This window comes from Salvelinus fontinalis, chromosome 3, assembly GCF_029448725.1.
Source record: "Salvelinus fontinalis isolate EN_2023a chromosome 3, ASM2944872v1, whole genome shotgun sequence".
Lineage (NCBI taxonomy): Eukaryota > Metazoa > Chordata > Actinopteri > Salmoniformes > Salmonidae > Salvelinus > Salvelinus fontinalis.
In genome coordinates, this window is record NC_074667.1 from 7951929 (window position 1) to 7966264 (window position 14336).

The 14336-nt window shown below is 44.8% G+C and overlaps 1 protein-coding gene across 7 annotated transcripts in view; it reads right to left on the minus strand.

The window, feature by feature from the left end:
* LOC129837819 (regulatory-associated protein of mTOR-like) overlaps positions 1-14336 on the minus strand; it is a 180472-nt gene that overhangs the window by 46288 nt on the left and 119848 nt on the right. For all 7 annotated transcript variants that reach the window (XM_055904315.1, XM_055904299.1, XM_055904293.1 and 4 more), the window contains exons 12-17: positions 11518-11619; positions 7213-7296; positions 6677-6787; positions 2138-2212; positions 1776-1841; positions 237-428 (exon numbers count right to left, since the gene is read on the minus strand). In XM_055904315.1, the coding sequence (XP_055760290.1) occupies positions 237-428; positions 1776-1841; positions 2138-2212; positions 6677-6787; positions 7213-7296; positions 11518-11619 (630 nt within the window). The remainder of the gene's footprint in view (positions 1-236; positions 429-1775; positions 1842-2137; positions 2213-6676; positions 6788-7212; positions 7297-11517; positions 11620-14336) is intronic.

Here is a 14336-nt window from a genome sequence, read left to right on the forward strand (position 1 = left end):
AAGGTGTGTGTGTACATCTGAAAGGTGTGTGTGTGTACGTCCCAAAGGTGTTTGTGTGTGTACGTCCCAAAGGTGTGTATGTGTGTACGTCCCAAAGGTGTGTTTGTGTGTACGTCCCAAAGGTGTGTTTGTGTGTACGTCCCAAAGGTGTGTTTGTGTGTACGTCCCAAAGGTGTGTTTGTGTGTACGTCCCAAAGGTGTGTATGTCCCAAAGGTGTGTATTCCTTCCCTCTCACCTCAGGTATGGGGTCGGACAGCAGGCTGTAGAGCTTTTCGTGGGCACTGTCCCTGACACCACACCAGCGGGCCGAGTCAAAGTTCTGCCAGATGCGTCCCAGGCAGATGGCCACCCACTGACGGAGCAGGGGATGAGGGTCAGAGAGCTGCTCCAGGCAGATGGCTATCAGGTTCCCCTGCAGACAAGCCTCCTGGGGGGAGGGGGGGGATTGAGGAGGAGGAGAAAGGAGTTGGATGGCAGGCAGGGAGGAGAGAAAGAGTGTTAGAGGGGCCATGTCAGTAATTCACACACGCACGTCCAAGGCCTTTATGACTTGGCTTTAGGCTGAGCTTCCCATCTGGAAGTCTATGGGCAAACCCAACAGGGAACTAACCTATACCTTCCACTGTGTACCTGAAGGGTCAACGTCCAATGCTTGCCTGTTAAGAGTTCGTCACCTTTTATGTGGGGTTGTATTGGTTCCTGTGGCTATGAAAAGCCACCATTTGAAAGCCTATAACTATTTTGGCAGACTCTCTGCCTTGTGGCAGTATCAAACCATCCTCCATCAGACAACTAGAGTAGTACAGGGATTCAGTGTACAAGTTGTAACGTGATCACACCGGAGCTGAACCCTACCAGTAGGAGTACCATCACTCCTAACCCCTGAAGTTTAGGCCACATGTTCCAACCAATCCAACAAATGGAAGGAATGATGAAGTGCTTGTTGAAAGGAAGGCAGAGAGGTAGAAATACAAGGCGGCGAGAACTTTGAACGAGCGGCACGTCTCTGTAATGTTGGAGCTCATCTATTATTAACACAGAGCCAATGGGAGATGGAGAACATTAAGTAAACAGAGAGAGAGGAGGGAGGGGGAGAGAGAGAGAGGAGTGTGCAAAAGATATGAAGAGCAAGATTAATAGATAGAAAGACAGAGAGAGCGAGAGAGACCGACCTACAGAGAGCGCGCAGGCGAGAGCGCGCCGACAGAGGACAGAGAGCGTGCAGGCGAGAGTGACCGAGAGGTCAGGCGAGAGTGACCGACAGAGAGCGCGCAGGCGAGAGTGACCGAGAGGTGCGCAAGCGACAGGAGAGCGCTGGGTGCGAGAACGACAGACACAGAGAGAGAGCAAAAGTGAGAGAGACAGGGACCGGGACCGAGACACAGGGACCGAGACACAGGGACCGACAGAAAGAGAGGGGGGTTTGTAAGGCTATGTGGATCTATGATAGACTCAATAAACACCAAAAACCACGTGAAGAGGTCTGCAGCGTTTTCTGGGAATAGAGGAGTATACGGTGACAGTCGCCATGATAAAGTGTTGTCAGGAGAGAGAGAGAGAGAGAGCAGAATGGGAGTAAATGTTGAAAATATGACTGATTATCTACTGAGAGTTGGGGAGAATTAAGAAGTGTGTCTGTTGAAGGGTTTTAATCAATGTGGGGCTTGCTTTATAATAGCGTCACCTTTAAAGTGATTTCTTCATCGAATAATTTACCACATTCTCTCCTAAAATCTCTCCTGTGTCCCCTTTCTCTCACAAGACACACACACACCTGGCCTGTGGTGTAGCTGTTGACAATCACAGCCAGGATAAAGACAGCCATGGTGCGGTGCTCAGCCTGAAAGAGAAAACACAAGAAACACAGTCAACTGCCATGTATCAACTCAGTTCACCAACACCTCATTCATTACTGGGAGCTATGGATCACAGCACACAACATGTTTGAGTAGGTAGAAGTCACCACTAACCACTGATACAGGGTCAGATATATTCTCAGCTATAATGGAAAAGGTTATGATCGGCGGTAAGGGCAATCTGATTCTAGATCTATGGTTAAGGGTAACATCTGTGTCGCACCCACAGGTGCCTTGTGGCGCTTTCGGTTTTCTCATGCTCTGATTGGGTGATACTCACAGGCATGTAGGGGTCGGCCAGGACAGACAGGAAGTACTTGTGTCCGTTGTCCTTTACCAGGTCTGCCTGACACGACTAGAGAGAGAGAAACAATCCAGTACGTCAGTCTAGTCATTTTGTCATTAATCTGCTGTTATTACACGAGTGATGAACAAAACACGACTCAGACACTTCACTGACAACAGTCTCCTGCCATCCTTACAGTAGAATCAACTCAGCCTAAATAATACATTCATTCTATTTAGGTAGATTACTTTATTGTGCTCCTTGAGGAAGTGTCATATGTTGCAGCGTGACAAATATGTAACTACTCAACATAATATTTATAACCAAGGTTAAAGACAAAGCCTAGACATTATTGAATAACGCAACTGAATACATGAGTCACACTACTAATCTGACAGAGGGGAAAAAAAGACTTCTCTTCCTGTCCTTTCATCTCAAAGTCTTTTGATTATTCTTAACCATTGACTAACACCGTGATGACTACTCGGGTGTCTGGATGCTAAAGAATCACTAGAATACTACAGACTGTCCTACTACATTAGGGTTATACGGTAAGTTCTACCATGTAAGAAAAAAGGCAATATGCTTTGTGTAAGTGAGTTTTAGGGCGACCATTTGATTCAACAGGTAAAATGTGCCAAAAGGACAATGTTCTTTGTGTTACAGATAACCTACGAAGCGAGTGTGTGTATAGTATAAACATGGCTATTACGTACTTATGGCATGGCCTCTATGAACATTACCCAATATTGATATCCAATATCTAGCTAAATACTTCCGTTGGTTGAGGAATCAGTAAAATAAGTAGCACAAATCAAATCTTATTGGTTACACACGCATGGTTAGCAGATGTTAATGCGAGTGTAGCGAAATGCTTGTGCTTCTAGTTCCGACAGTGAAGCAATATCTAACATGTAATATCCAACAATTTCACGACTACCACCTAATACACACACATCTAAGTAAAAGAATGGAATTAAGAATATATACATTTTTGGACAAGCAATAGAGAGGCATAGACCAAGACACAGTAGAATAGAATACAGTATATACATAGATGAGTAATGCAAGATATGTAAACATTATTAAAGTGGCATTAAAGTGGCCAACGATTTCAAGCCTGTATGTAGGCAGCCGCCTCTCACAACTCAATCTCCTGATGATGATTACTCTACATTAACGTCAACTAACGTTAAACTGATCAACTGACATTAACTGACTGAATGGGTTCATTTTCTGCTTTTATCTGGGACTGTTATTGACTTCATGGCAATCATGTCTCTGTACAGCTACACAAAGCTGATCCATGTGACAGATACGACTTGACTGTCCCTATATAGACACATATCAACTATTCTGTAGGGAGAGTGAAATTGGTTTAAAATTAAAGTGCAATAATTAAAATGTAGCTTGATATGATGGTAGGAGTCTGGTATGGTTTGGTTATTGTAATTGTGTAAAGTGAGTGTGTGTGGTATGCACGTGTAGATACAGTTGAAGTCGGAAGTTTACATACACCTTAGCCAAATACATTTAAACTCAGTTTTCCACAATTCCTGACATTTAATCCTAGCAGGTCTTAGGTCAGTTAGGATCACCACTTTATTTTAAGAATGTGAAATGTCAGGATAATAGTAGAGTGAATTGTTTATGACAGCTTTTATTTCTTTCATCACATTGCCAGTGGGTCAGAAGTTTACATACACTCACTTAGTATTTGGTAGCATTGCCTTTAAATTGTTTAACTTGGGTCAAATGTTTTGGGTAGCATTCCAAAAGCTACCCACAATAAGTTGGGTGAATTTTGGCCCATTCCTCCTGACAGAGCTGGTGTAACTGAGTCAGGTTTGTAGGCCTCCTTGCTCGCACACGCTTTTTCAGTTCTGCCCACACATTTTCTATAGGATTGAGGTCAGAGCTTTGTGATGGCCACTCCAATACCTTGAATTTGTTGTCCTTAAGCCATTTTGCCACAAATTTGGAAGGGTGCTTGGGGTCATTGTCCATTTGGAAGACCCATTTGCGACCAAGCTTTAACTTCCTGACTGATGTCTTGAGATGTTGCTTCAAAATATCCACATAATTTTCTTTCCTCATGATGCCATCTATCTTGTGAAGCGCACCAGTCCCTCCTGCAGCAAAGCACCCCCACAACATGATGCTGCCACCCTTGTGCTTCACGGTTGGGATGGTGTTCTTCGGCTTGCAAACCTCCCCTTTTTTCCTCCAAACATAACGATGGTTATTATGGCCAAACTGTTCTATTTGTTTCATCAGACCAGATGACATTTCTCCAAAAAGTACGATCTTTGTCCCCATGTGCAGTTGCAAACCGTAGTCTGGCTTTTTTATGGCGGTTTTGGAGCAGTGGTTTCTTCCTTGCTGAGCGGCCTTTCAGGTTATGTCGATATAGGACTCGTTCGTTTTACAGTGGATGTAGATACTTTTGTAACCATTTCCTCCAGCATCTTCACAAAGTCCTTTGCTGTTGTTCTGGGATTGATCTGCACTTTTCACACCAAAGTACGTTCATCTCTAGGAGACAGAACGCTTCTCCTTCCTGAGCGGTATGACGGCTGCGTGGTCCCATGGTATTTATACTTGCGTACTATTTGTTTGTACAGATGAACGCGGTACCTTCAGGCGTTTGGAAATTGACCCCAGAGATGAACCAGACTTGAGGTCTTGGCTGATTTCTTTAAATTTTCCAATGATGTCAAGCAAAGAGGCACTGAGTTTGAAGGTAGGCCTTGAAATACCTCCACAGGTACACCTCCAATTGACTCAAATTATATCAATTAGCTTATCAGAAGCTTCTAAAGCCATGACATTCTCTGGAATTTCCCAAGCTGTTTAAAAGGCACAGTCAACTTAGTGTATGTAAACTTCTGACCCACCGGAATTGTGAAACAATCTGTCTGTAAATAACTATTGGAAAAATGACTTGTGTCATGCACAAAGTAAATGTCCTAACCGACTTGCCAAAACTATAGTTTAACTTTATGGCTAAGTGGCAGTATTGAGTAGCTTGGATGAAAGGTGCACAGAGGTGCCCAGAGTAAACAGCCTGCTCCTCAGTCATAGTTGCATATTATTATTAGTATTGGATAGAAAACACTCTGAAGTTTCTAAAACTGTTTGAATTATGTCTGTAAGTATAACAGAACTCATATGTCAGGCAAAAACCTGAGAAGTTCCACTTCCTGTTTGAATTTTTTCTGAGGGTGGCAGATTCTCAACCAAGCTCTCATTGAAATTACAGCGAGATATGGATGAGTTTTTCCACTAGATGTCAACAGTCAATAGAACTTTGTCTGATGACTCTAATGTGAAGGGGGGCCGAAGGAGACAGGAATGATTCACCACTGCCACGAGCTGACCATGCTTTGACCACGCACGTTCACGTGATATGCAGCTCCGTTCCATCTCTCAACTGATGTCAATGTAATTCTCCGGTTGGAACGTTATTCAAGATGTATGTTAACAACATTCTTAAGATTGATTCAATACATCGTTTGACATGTTTCTACTGACTGTTATGGAACTTTTGGACATTTCGTCACGTTATAGTGGACGCGCTTTGTGACTTTGGAATTGTTTACCAAACGCGCTAACCAAAGTAGCTAATTGGACATAAATAACGGACATTATCGAACAAATCAAGCATTTATTGTGGACCTGGGATTCCTGGGAATGCATTCTGATGAATATCATCAAAGCTAAGGAAACATTTACCATGTATTTTCTGGTTTCTGTTGACTCCAACATGGCGGCTAATTTTACTAACGTTCTGAGCGCCGTCTCAGATTATTGCATGGTTTGCTTTTTCCGTAAAGTTTTTTAAAAATCTGACACAGCGGTTGCATTAAGGAGAGGTATTTCTATAATTCCATGTGTATAACTTGTATTATCATCTACATTTATGATGAGTATTTCTGTTGAAATGATGTGGCTATACACTATCACTGGATGTTGTTGGAACTAGTGAATGTAACACGCCAATGTAAACTCTGATTATTTTTATATAAATATGAACTTTATCAAACAAAACATGCATGTATTGTGTAACATGAAGTCCTATGAGTGTCATCTGATGAAGATCATCAAAGGTTAGTGATTCATTTTATCTCTATTTCTGCTTTTTGTGACTGCTATCTTTCGCTGGAAAAATGGCTGTGCTTATTGTGGTTTGGTGTGACCTAACATAATCGTTTGTAATGCTTTCGCTGAAAAGCATATTTTAAATCGGGCACTTTGGTGGGATTAACAACAAGATTACCTTTAAAATTATATAAGACACATGTATGTCTGAGGAATTTTAATTATGAGATTTCTGCTTTTTGAATTTGGCGCCCTGCACTTTCACTGGCTGTTGTCATATCGATCCCGTTAGCGGGATTGCAGCCATATGAAGTTAACAAGAAATTTGTGGAGTGGTTGAAAAACGAGTTTTAATGACTCTAACCTAAGTGTATGTAAACTTCCGACTTCAACTGTATATGCTAGTGTGTATGTGTGTGTGTTACTACTCACGCTGTCCACAGCCAGGATCTTAGCCCAGATGAAGACCAGCAGGGGTCGGAGCTCCCGCGCAGAGCTCTGTAGCAGCTTCAACACGTAGGGGAAGATCCCTACTGAGAGGGCCTGAACACATACAAGAGATATTATTCACTTTAAAGTTCCTACCCAAAGAAATCAGAACTGGCTTTAACTATTGTGTCTTTCTAGCAACACCTCTATAATAATGAAAAGACCCTAAATCTGTCTCTATTTATTTTAAAATAAATATACCAAATATACCTTCCCTAATTGGAGTAAACTAATGGACGACAACACTTAGGCTTCTACTTCCAGCTTATACATACAGTACTATATACATTTTAAAGACACAGTATATTTTACATGAGTTATCTTATTTTTAGTGTCTAGTAGATGATATAGATTTTTTCAGACCTGACAGTAGATGAGAGCTTGTATATCTACAATAATCATCTATCTGTGCTAGCTAAACTTGTATTTTGGCTATGTGTTTGTGTATTGGTAGACAAGAATGCTGCATAGTTTCTCACCAGACTGACAGCCCAGGGCCCCAGGTCCAGGAAGCGGCCAAGCAGGTCCAGCGCTCTCAGCCTGTGAACCTGACTCAAGAGGACCTGAAAGAGACCAGGGAGGGGGCAGAGGTCAATACCGTGGCGTGTTCAACGTGTTTAGTGGCATCGTGAGCAAATGGAAAGCGGGAGAGGTGGAACAGGTGGCTCACACCACTCACCAATATGCTGGCACTGGCAGTTGTTTGTCTCTCTCTCCGTATGTATGTATGTGTGTGTGTGTGTGTGTGTGTGTGTGTGTGTGTGTGTGTGTGTGTGTGTGTGTGTGTGTGTGTGTGTGTGTGTGTGTGTGTGTGTGTGTGTGTGTGTGTGTGTGTGTGTGTGTGTGTGTGTGTGTGTGTGTGTGTGTGTGAGTGAGAGAGAGAGTTTTGGCTGCTTCAGGTGTACATATCATATTAGCATAAGAGGTCTGTCTGTAATGAGGTGAATATGAATACATGTGTATTGGTGTGTTCCCGTCAGTGGAGGCTGGTGGGAGGAGCTATAAGAGGATGGGCTCATTATAATGGCTGTAATGGAATCAATGGAACGGTATCAAACATCTAGAAACCGCTTGACTCCGTTCCATTGATTCCATTCCAGCCATTACAATGAGGCCATCCTCCTATTGCTCCTCCCACCAGCCTCCACTGCAGTATATGACATTGCATTTGTGTGCATGTGGGTGGGGTGTAATGTTAACAGATTGTGCGTGTTTTTGGCACCACCAAGTCCGGACGTTGGCGTGTCCCCATGCGACCGTGTGCCGTGGGCGTGAGGACATGCGCGCACAGGGGGGGGAGCGGATTCCACACGGCCCACCCCCCCGATCAACTCATACACACTGCTATTTCTAGCATAGTTTTGTGTATTATTAGAGCAGTGTGACCTCAACCCAGCAGCTGTGAGCGAACGCAGGAGGAGACCGGGGTTAGACCGTGCCAGGGCTACCCCTCAACCCTTCAGGGGAACGTGTGAGAAAGGAGAGCCTGGGAATTTGTGGTCTGACTGTTATACAAGAGGAGGAATATTCAGCGATTGAAGAGCGGTTGGAAGCGGAGGGATGAAAAAGTATACTTCTGAACGATGGGATTATAAAAACAGCCACTAATGACACACAGAGAATAGCAAAGTCGCTCATCAATCTTGTCCCAACTGCTGAGACAAGTGACAGTGACAAATCAGAATCAGTGGGCACACGCACACACACACACACACACACACATACATACACACACACGACTAAAGCGAACAGACCAAGACCAGCTCAAATGACAGGAAAACAAAAGAGCATTTTACTCTCTCATAGCGTGTGGGTGATCATCAGTAACACGTGTTACAAGTCATCAGGGTGTGAGTCAACCAGTACAGATGTTCAATCTGCAGCCACCCACTGATTCACTAGACTGTCGTAATAAAGAGGCGTTCTCTCTTTCTGACCCCTCCCCTCTATTACTCATTTTCCCAAAGCTCCTCTTCAATAGATCACACATAATCACCCGCTATATCTCGGAGAACGCAATGTCACAGCTTTATAAATTAGAGATCAACGTAAGATGGTCCGTTCTTACGTGGGTGTAAGAGCTTACGCAGGTGTACAACGCTCTACATGCGCACACCCAAACAAATCACACCCGCTCCGCCCCCACCCATCAAAAAAAGAAACCCCGTCCACACTATCCCTCCCCGATGGTTCTCCCAGACAGTCTCCTGTTTTTTTAATTTGCCTTTCTTTCCCCAGTGGACGTGTGAGGGAAAGCTGCAGCTCACAGCTCTGCTGAGTCAGGGGGAAATGATCACGCTGAGTACAGCACCGAGCCGTACAGCATAGGGGCTAGGCCAGCACAACAACACATGGGGCTACTGCTGCTGTGAAGTGCCACTTTAAAGAAAACACAGCCTGACTTTAAAGGGGTTAGAGAGAGAGAGTGAGGGAAGGCGAGAAAGAGCAGCGAGAACCAGAGAGAGAGAGAGCAAAAGAGGGGGAGTGCCTGGAGGAGCTAGCGAGGCAGATAAATGCAGTATTTGTGCAGTTAGAGAGCAGGCCATGATTTAACTGAGCCAGGCTTACAGAGAGCATGCAACTGCTTGACATTTAAAGGGTAACTCCGCCACGCCACTTTAAACATTTGGAATGTTATTATAATTGTTTTGTTTTTTGGCAGTGGCCACGATTTAGCAGCGGTGGCTTAATACATATAGGGTAATTACTGGGGGAAACTAAATGTTCCCAAACAGATTGAAACGTGTGGGCATGTGGGAAACGTGTGGGCATTGAAACGTGTGGGAAATGTGGGCATAGCCTCTAGTTGTTTTAACGGAATAGCCTAAATGTTTAGCCAGCTCAAATTTACTTAAATTTAAGTTTACGAAGAGGTGTAGTTCAAAAAAATATTTTATTTTTATGTATCCATTCAGGTTCACAGTGCGGACGGAACCAAGGTTCCCATATCGAACAGTTTGAAAACCCATACGTGTACCATTACACCCCTATTATGAAGTATTTAGTGATGTCCTACACAGTTTAGTGTCATTTTATGACTTCATGTCTATTGACTTCTCTGTGATGTTTTCAAGTAGGATCCCTGAGATGACTAATACATTTCATGAAATCATATTCAGCTTTCTATATGACCGTCTGTAGTTTTCTGATCATATTGGAACTTCCTGCTGTATGTTGCTCTGGTTATCTGTGTCTCATAACATCTAGAAAAACTTGAAATGGACACTCAAATCTACAATGACATTTAGTCAGCTTATGACAATACTTTTCTGTTGTTCAAAGGCTCAAACTCCCATGATTCCATTCGGCAAAACCACTCCCACCGTCAACGATGAAGTTGCAGCTCCAAAGCGTTGTTTCCTATTAAACACAGCCCACCAAATGCTGCGGAGCTAGGACAACCGCAAGTCGCAAATGGGCAAAAGGAGTCACTCGCACAAGATGGAATTCCACTCTGGAAATGGTGAAGCGTGTCCATAGAAACCAACAACCACTGTGAGATGCTCTGGCACAGCTGAACTGGAGAAACTGCAGAAGCTGGAGGCACTGCTGGAGCCCTGCAGGTAATCTGTGTGTGTGTGTGTGTGAGAGAGTGAATTGTGTGTGTGTGAGTGAATTGTGTGTGTGTGAGTGAGAGTGAGAGTGAGAGAAAGTGTGATAGAGAGTATGTGTCTGTGTGAATTAGGGAATATGTCTGTGTATAACAAGTCTCTCATAATTGACTGAAGTGATTGTGTTATCTTCCACTGCAGGTACAAGACTGACTGTCTGGTAGGAGAGAAGTACATTTCTTGCTCAGTGGTGTAGCCTGTCTTGTGCCATTTCCTCTGGGTGATGGAGAGCTCCGATGATGACCCTGCCTACGTGGTAAGATTCAAGCTGACATTCACAACAGACCTGGAGAATCGCAAGGAAAACACCAACCTCACATGGCCACAGCACTAAACCGAGGTTTAAGGACCTGAAGTGCCTTCCCAGACATGAGAGGGGTGAGGTGTGGGCTTTGGTCAGCAGCTTGCTGAAGGAAGAGAGGCATGCACAGCAACCTGGTGAAGCAACACAGTCAGAGCCACCAAAGAAGAAAGCTGCCCTCTTGTTGAGTTCTTCTGAGTCTGATGAAGAGGAGGAGTCCATTGAAAAATGTGTGGCACGTTACAAAGCATCAGCATGGAGGACTGTCCACTACAGTGGTGGTCACAGCATGCAGGGGCACACCAGTTGGCCTGCACTGAACGAAGGTCCCTGGCAACGCCTGCCACATCAGTCCCTCGTGAGAGGTTGTTTTCACTCTCTGGGCATATCGTACAGAAGAAGAGAGTAGCTTTATCATCTCAAAATGTCAACAGGCTTGTTTGTCTCTTAGCAACTGGCTCAGTGAAAGGAAATAGGAGGATGACTGAAGTGTATGGTCACAGGTTTATGTTCTGTGGAATTCATGGCATTGTGGGACAGGTTTATGCTGTTTGTTCTTCATATCCATAGGGCAAGTTATTTTTTCTTATAGCCAATCAGTAATTGGGAGAACAATCATTTTGAATGGCTAAAGCTTTAACTGTGTGTGTGTGTGTGTGTGTGTGTGTGTGTGTGTGTGTGTGTGTGTGTGTGTGTGTGTGTGTGTGTGTGTGTGCGTGCGTGCGTGCGTGCGTGCGTGCGTGCGTGCGTGCGTGCGTGCGTGCGTGCGTGCGTGCGTGCGTGCGTGCGTGCGTGCGTGCGTGCGTGCGTGCGTGCGTGCGTGCGTGCGTGCGTGCGTGCGTGCGTGTGTGTGTATGTATACGTTTGTGCACCTGCAATACGATGGGGAGCTGTTCGGGGGGGTTCCTGTTCTCCACTCCCATGGTGAGCCACACCTGGAACGCTGTCAGCTGCTCTGCAAAGAACGGACTGTGCTATTGGGATGAAACAAATACAATCGTTTTAATACAGCTATGATGAATATACATCTAAATACATACAGTACATTCTGAGCTCAATCACAGAGTACATACACTATATATACAAAAGTATGTGAACACCCCTTCAAATGAGTGGATTCGGCTATTTCAGCCACACCCATTACTGATAGGTATATAAAATCGAGCACACAGCCATGCAATCTCCAAAGATAAACAGTGGCAGTAGAATGGACTTACTGAAGAGCTCAGTGACTTTCAATGTGGCACCATCATAGGATGCCACCTTTCCAACAAGTCAGTTCGTCGAATTTCTGCCCTGCTAGAGCTGGCATCCTATGAAGTGTAAGTGCTGTTACTGTGAAGTGGAAAAGTCTAGGCGCAACAGCTCAGCCGCAAAGTGGTAGGCCACACAAGCTGTCCCTGGTTGCAACACTCACTACCGAGTTCCAAACGGACTCTGGAAGCAACGTCAGCACAAGAACTGTTCGTCGGCAGCTTCAGGAAATGGGTTTCCATGGCCGATCAGCCGCACACAAGCCAAAGATCACCATGCGCAATGCCAAGCGTCGGCTGGACTGGTGTAAAGCTCGCCGCCAATGGACTCTGGAGCAGTGGAAACATGTTCTCTGGAGTGATGAATTACGCTTCACCATCTGGCACGCCAACGGACATATCTGGTTTTGGCGAATACCGAGAGAATTTGACCTCCCCTGATGCATAGTGTCAACGGTAAAGTTTAGTGGAGGAGGAATAATGGTCTGGGGCTGTATTTCATGGTTCGGGCGAGGCCCCTTAATTAATTAATTCCAGCGAAGGGAAATCTTAACGCTGCAGCATTCAATGACATTCTAGACTATTCGGTGCGTCCAACTTTGTGGCAACAGTTTGGGGAAGACCCTTTCCTGTTTCAGCATGACAATGCCCCTGTGCACAAAGCAAGGTCCATACAGAAATGATTTGTCGAGATTGGTGTGGAAGAACTTGAATGGCCTGCACAGAGCCCTGACTTCAACCCCATCAAACACCTTTGGGATGAATTGGAACTGCGACTGCGAGCAAGGCCTAATTGCCCAACCTAACTAATACTCTTGTGGCTGAATGGAAGCAAGTGCCCACAGCAACGTTCCCACATCTAGTGGAAAACCTTCCCAGAAGAGTGGACGCTGTTATAGCTGCAAAGGGGAGACCAACTTCATATTGATGCCCATGATTTTGAAATGAGATGTTCGACGAGCAAGTGTCCACATACTTTTGGTCACGCAGTGCATCTTGACCGGCATACAAACACAGCTGTGACCTCTCAAACACACAACTCAACAATAGCATTATCCATTTAATAGTTTGATCTAGAACACCATTCTCTAACGCACACAAATTAGGCTTAATGCATCGATAATGAACTGTACACACAATACCATACATCTCATTGTAGAACGAGCTTTGTAACAATGTTTGTTTATTTAGGTTGTGTGTGTAAGTTATATAAGCATGTGCACGGCAACTCAGCACGTCGATGTCTACAACGCAACACGCAGACACTAATCTTAACACAATCTGTAGCACACAGTAAACATGAAACGAATGCAGCACACCTCTGTCTCACCCCCCCCCCCCCCAACTGAACAGAGCCAAATCTTACACCGATCTGTCTATTACATAACACCCTTACATAAGGAAGATTCTATTGTAGCCTTGACTACCAGCTGCAGTAGTGTGTGAGAACATGTGTCACTTCATTATGTACCACCCCTCTCTTCCCTGCTTCCCTTCAGCCCCACATAGAGCAGGGCTGTCATGACGATGTGTCTGCCGCTATTAACTGCGCCGTGACCAGTTTCATCATCTTCGTCCCATTAATATAGCAGAGGGAATTACAACAGAGACTCTCCCGCTGCCGAGAGCAGAGGGAAATATTACCACTGGTTGAGGAAGTGAATTTGTGAATAATCAAAGCACCACCGCGATGCTCTCTCACACACTCAAACACGAGGAACGAACACTCGCGCACACACACACAAACAAACTAAGACAGAGGGTTTCTCGAAACTCTGAAGAGCGAGACAGAGAGGGTGAACGAGTCTCTTATCTCTCAAAAGGCAGACGGAGAGAGGGGGGAACATTTGTAGAGGACCCAGGTGGGTCAATTATAGTGCCATTAAGCATGCGGGGGTGAAGGAAGAGAGGGAAGAGAATGGAGAGAGAGAGGTAAGAGGGATGTTCTCTCAGAAGTGGTAGAGAAGAGGCACACCTCAACAGGCCAGGTGGAGAACTGATATGACTCGGAGGTAGGGAGTCACACTCTGTAGAGATTCATTCAACTTTTTGCATACAAACTTTTGCAATGGCAGTGCATTGCTCTCTGCTTGATATGGTGTCTGAAATTAATTTCACCTCTACGTTTTGCGAGTAGAGACGGAGGAAGAGAGAGACAAGTGAAAGAGGGAAAAAGACAGGGGTGGCAAACTAATTTAGGGCTGCACTGGGCCATGGGCCGTATGTCTGACACCCCCGGAGTAAGAGTTCCAGGGAGAGTGGGAAATAAATTGAGGGAGTTCAAGTAAAGATGGCATAGATAGAGTGCGGAAAAGAGAGATGGAGAGTTCAGAAGATGACAGTAGACTGCTTAAGGAGCCCTTACACAACCCCTGGTAATAATCTGATGTTGTCACAATCGCCTTTTCTCTCTCCCTGCCTGACCCAGGGTTTTCCTC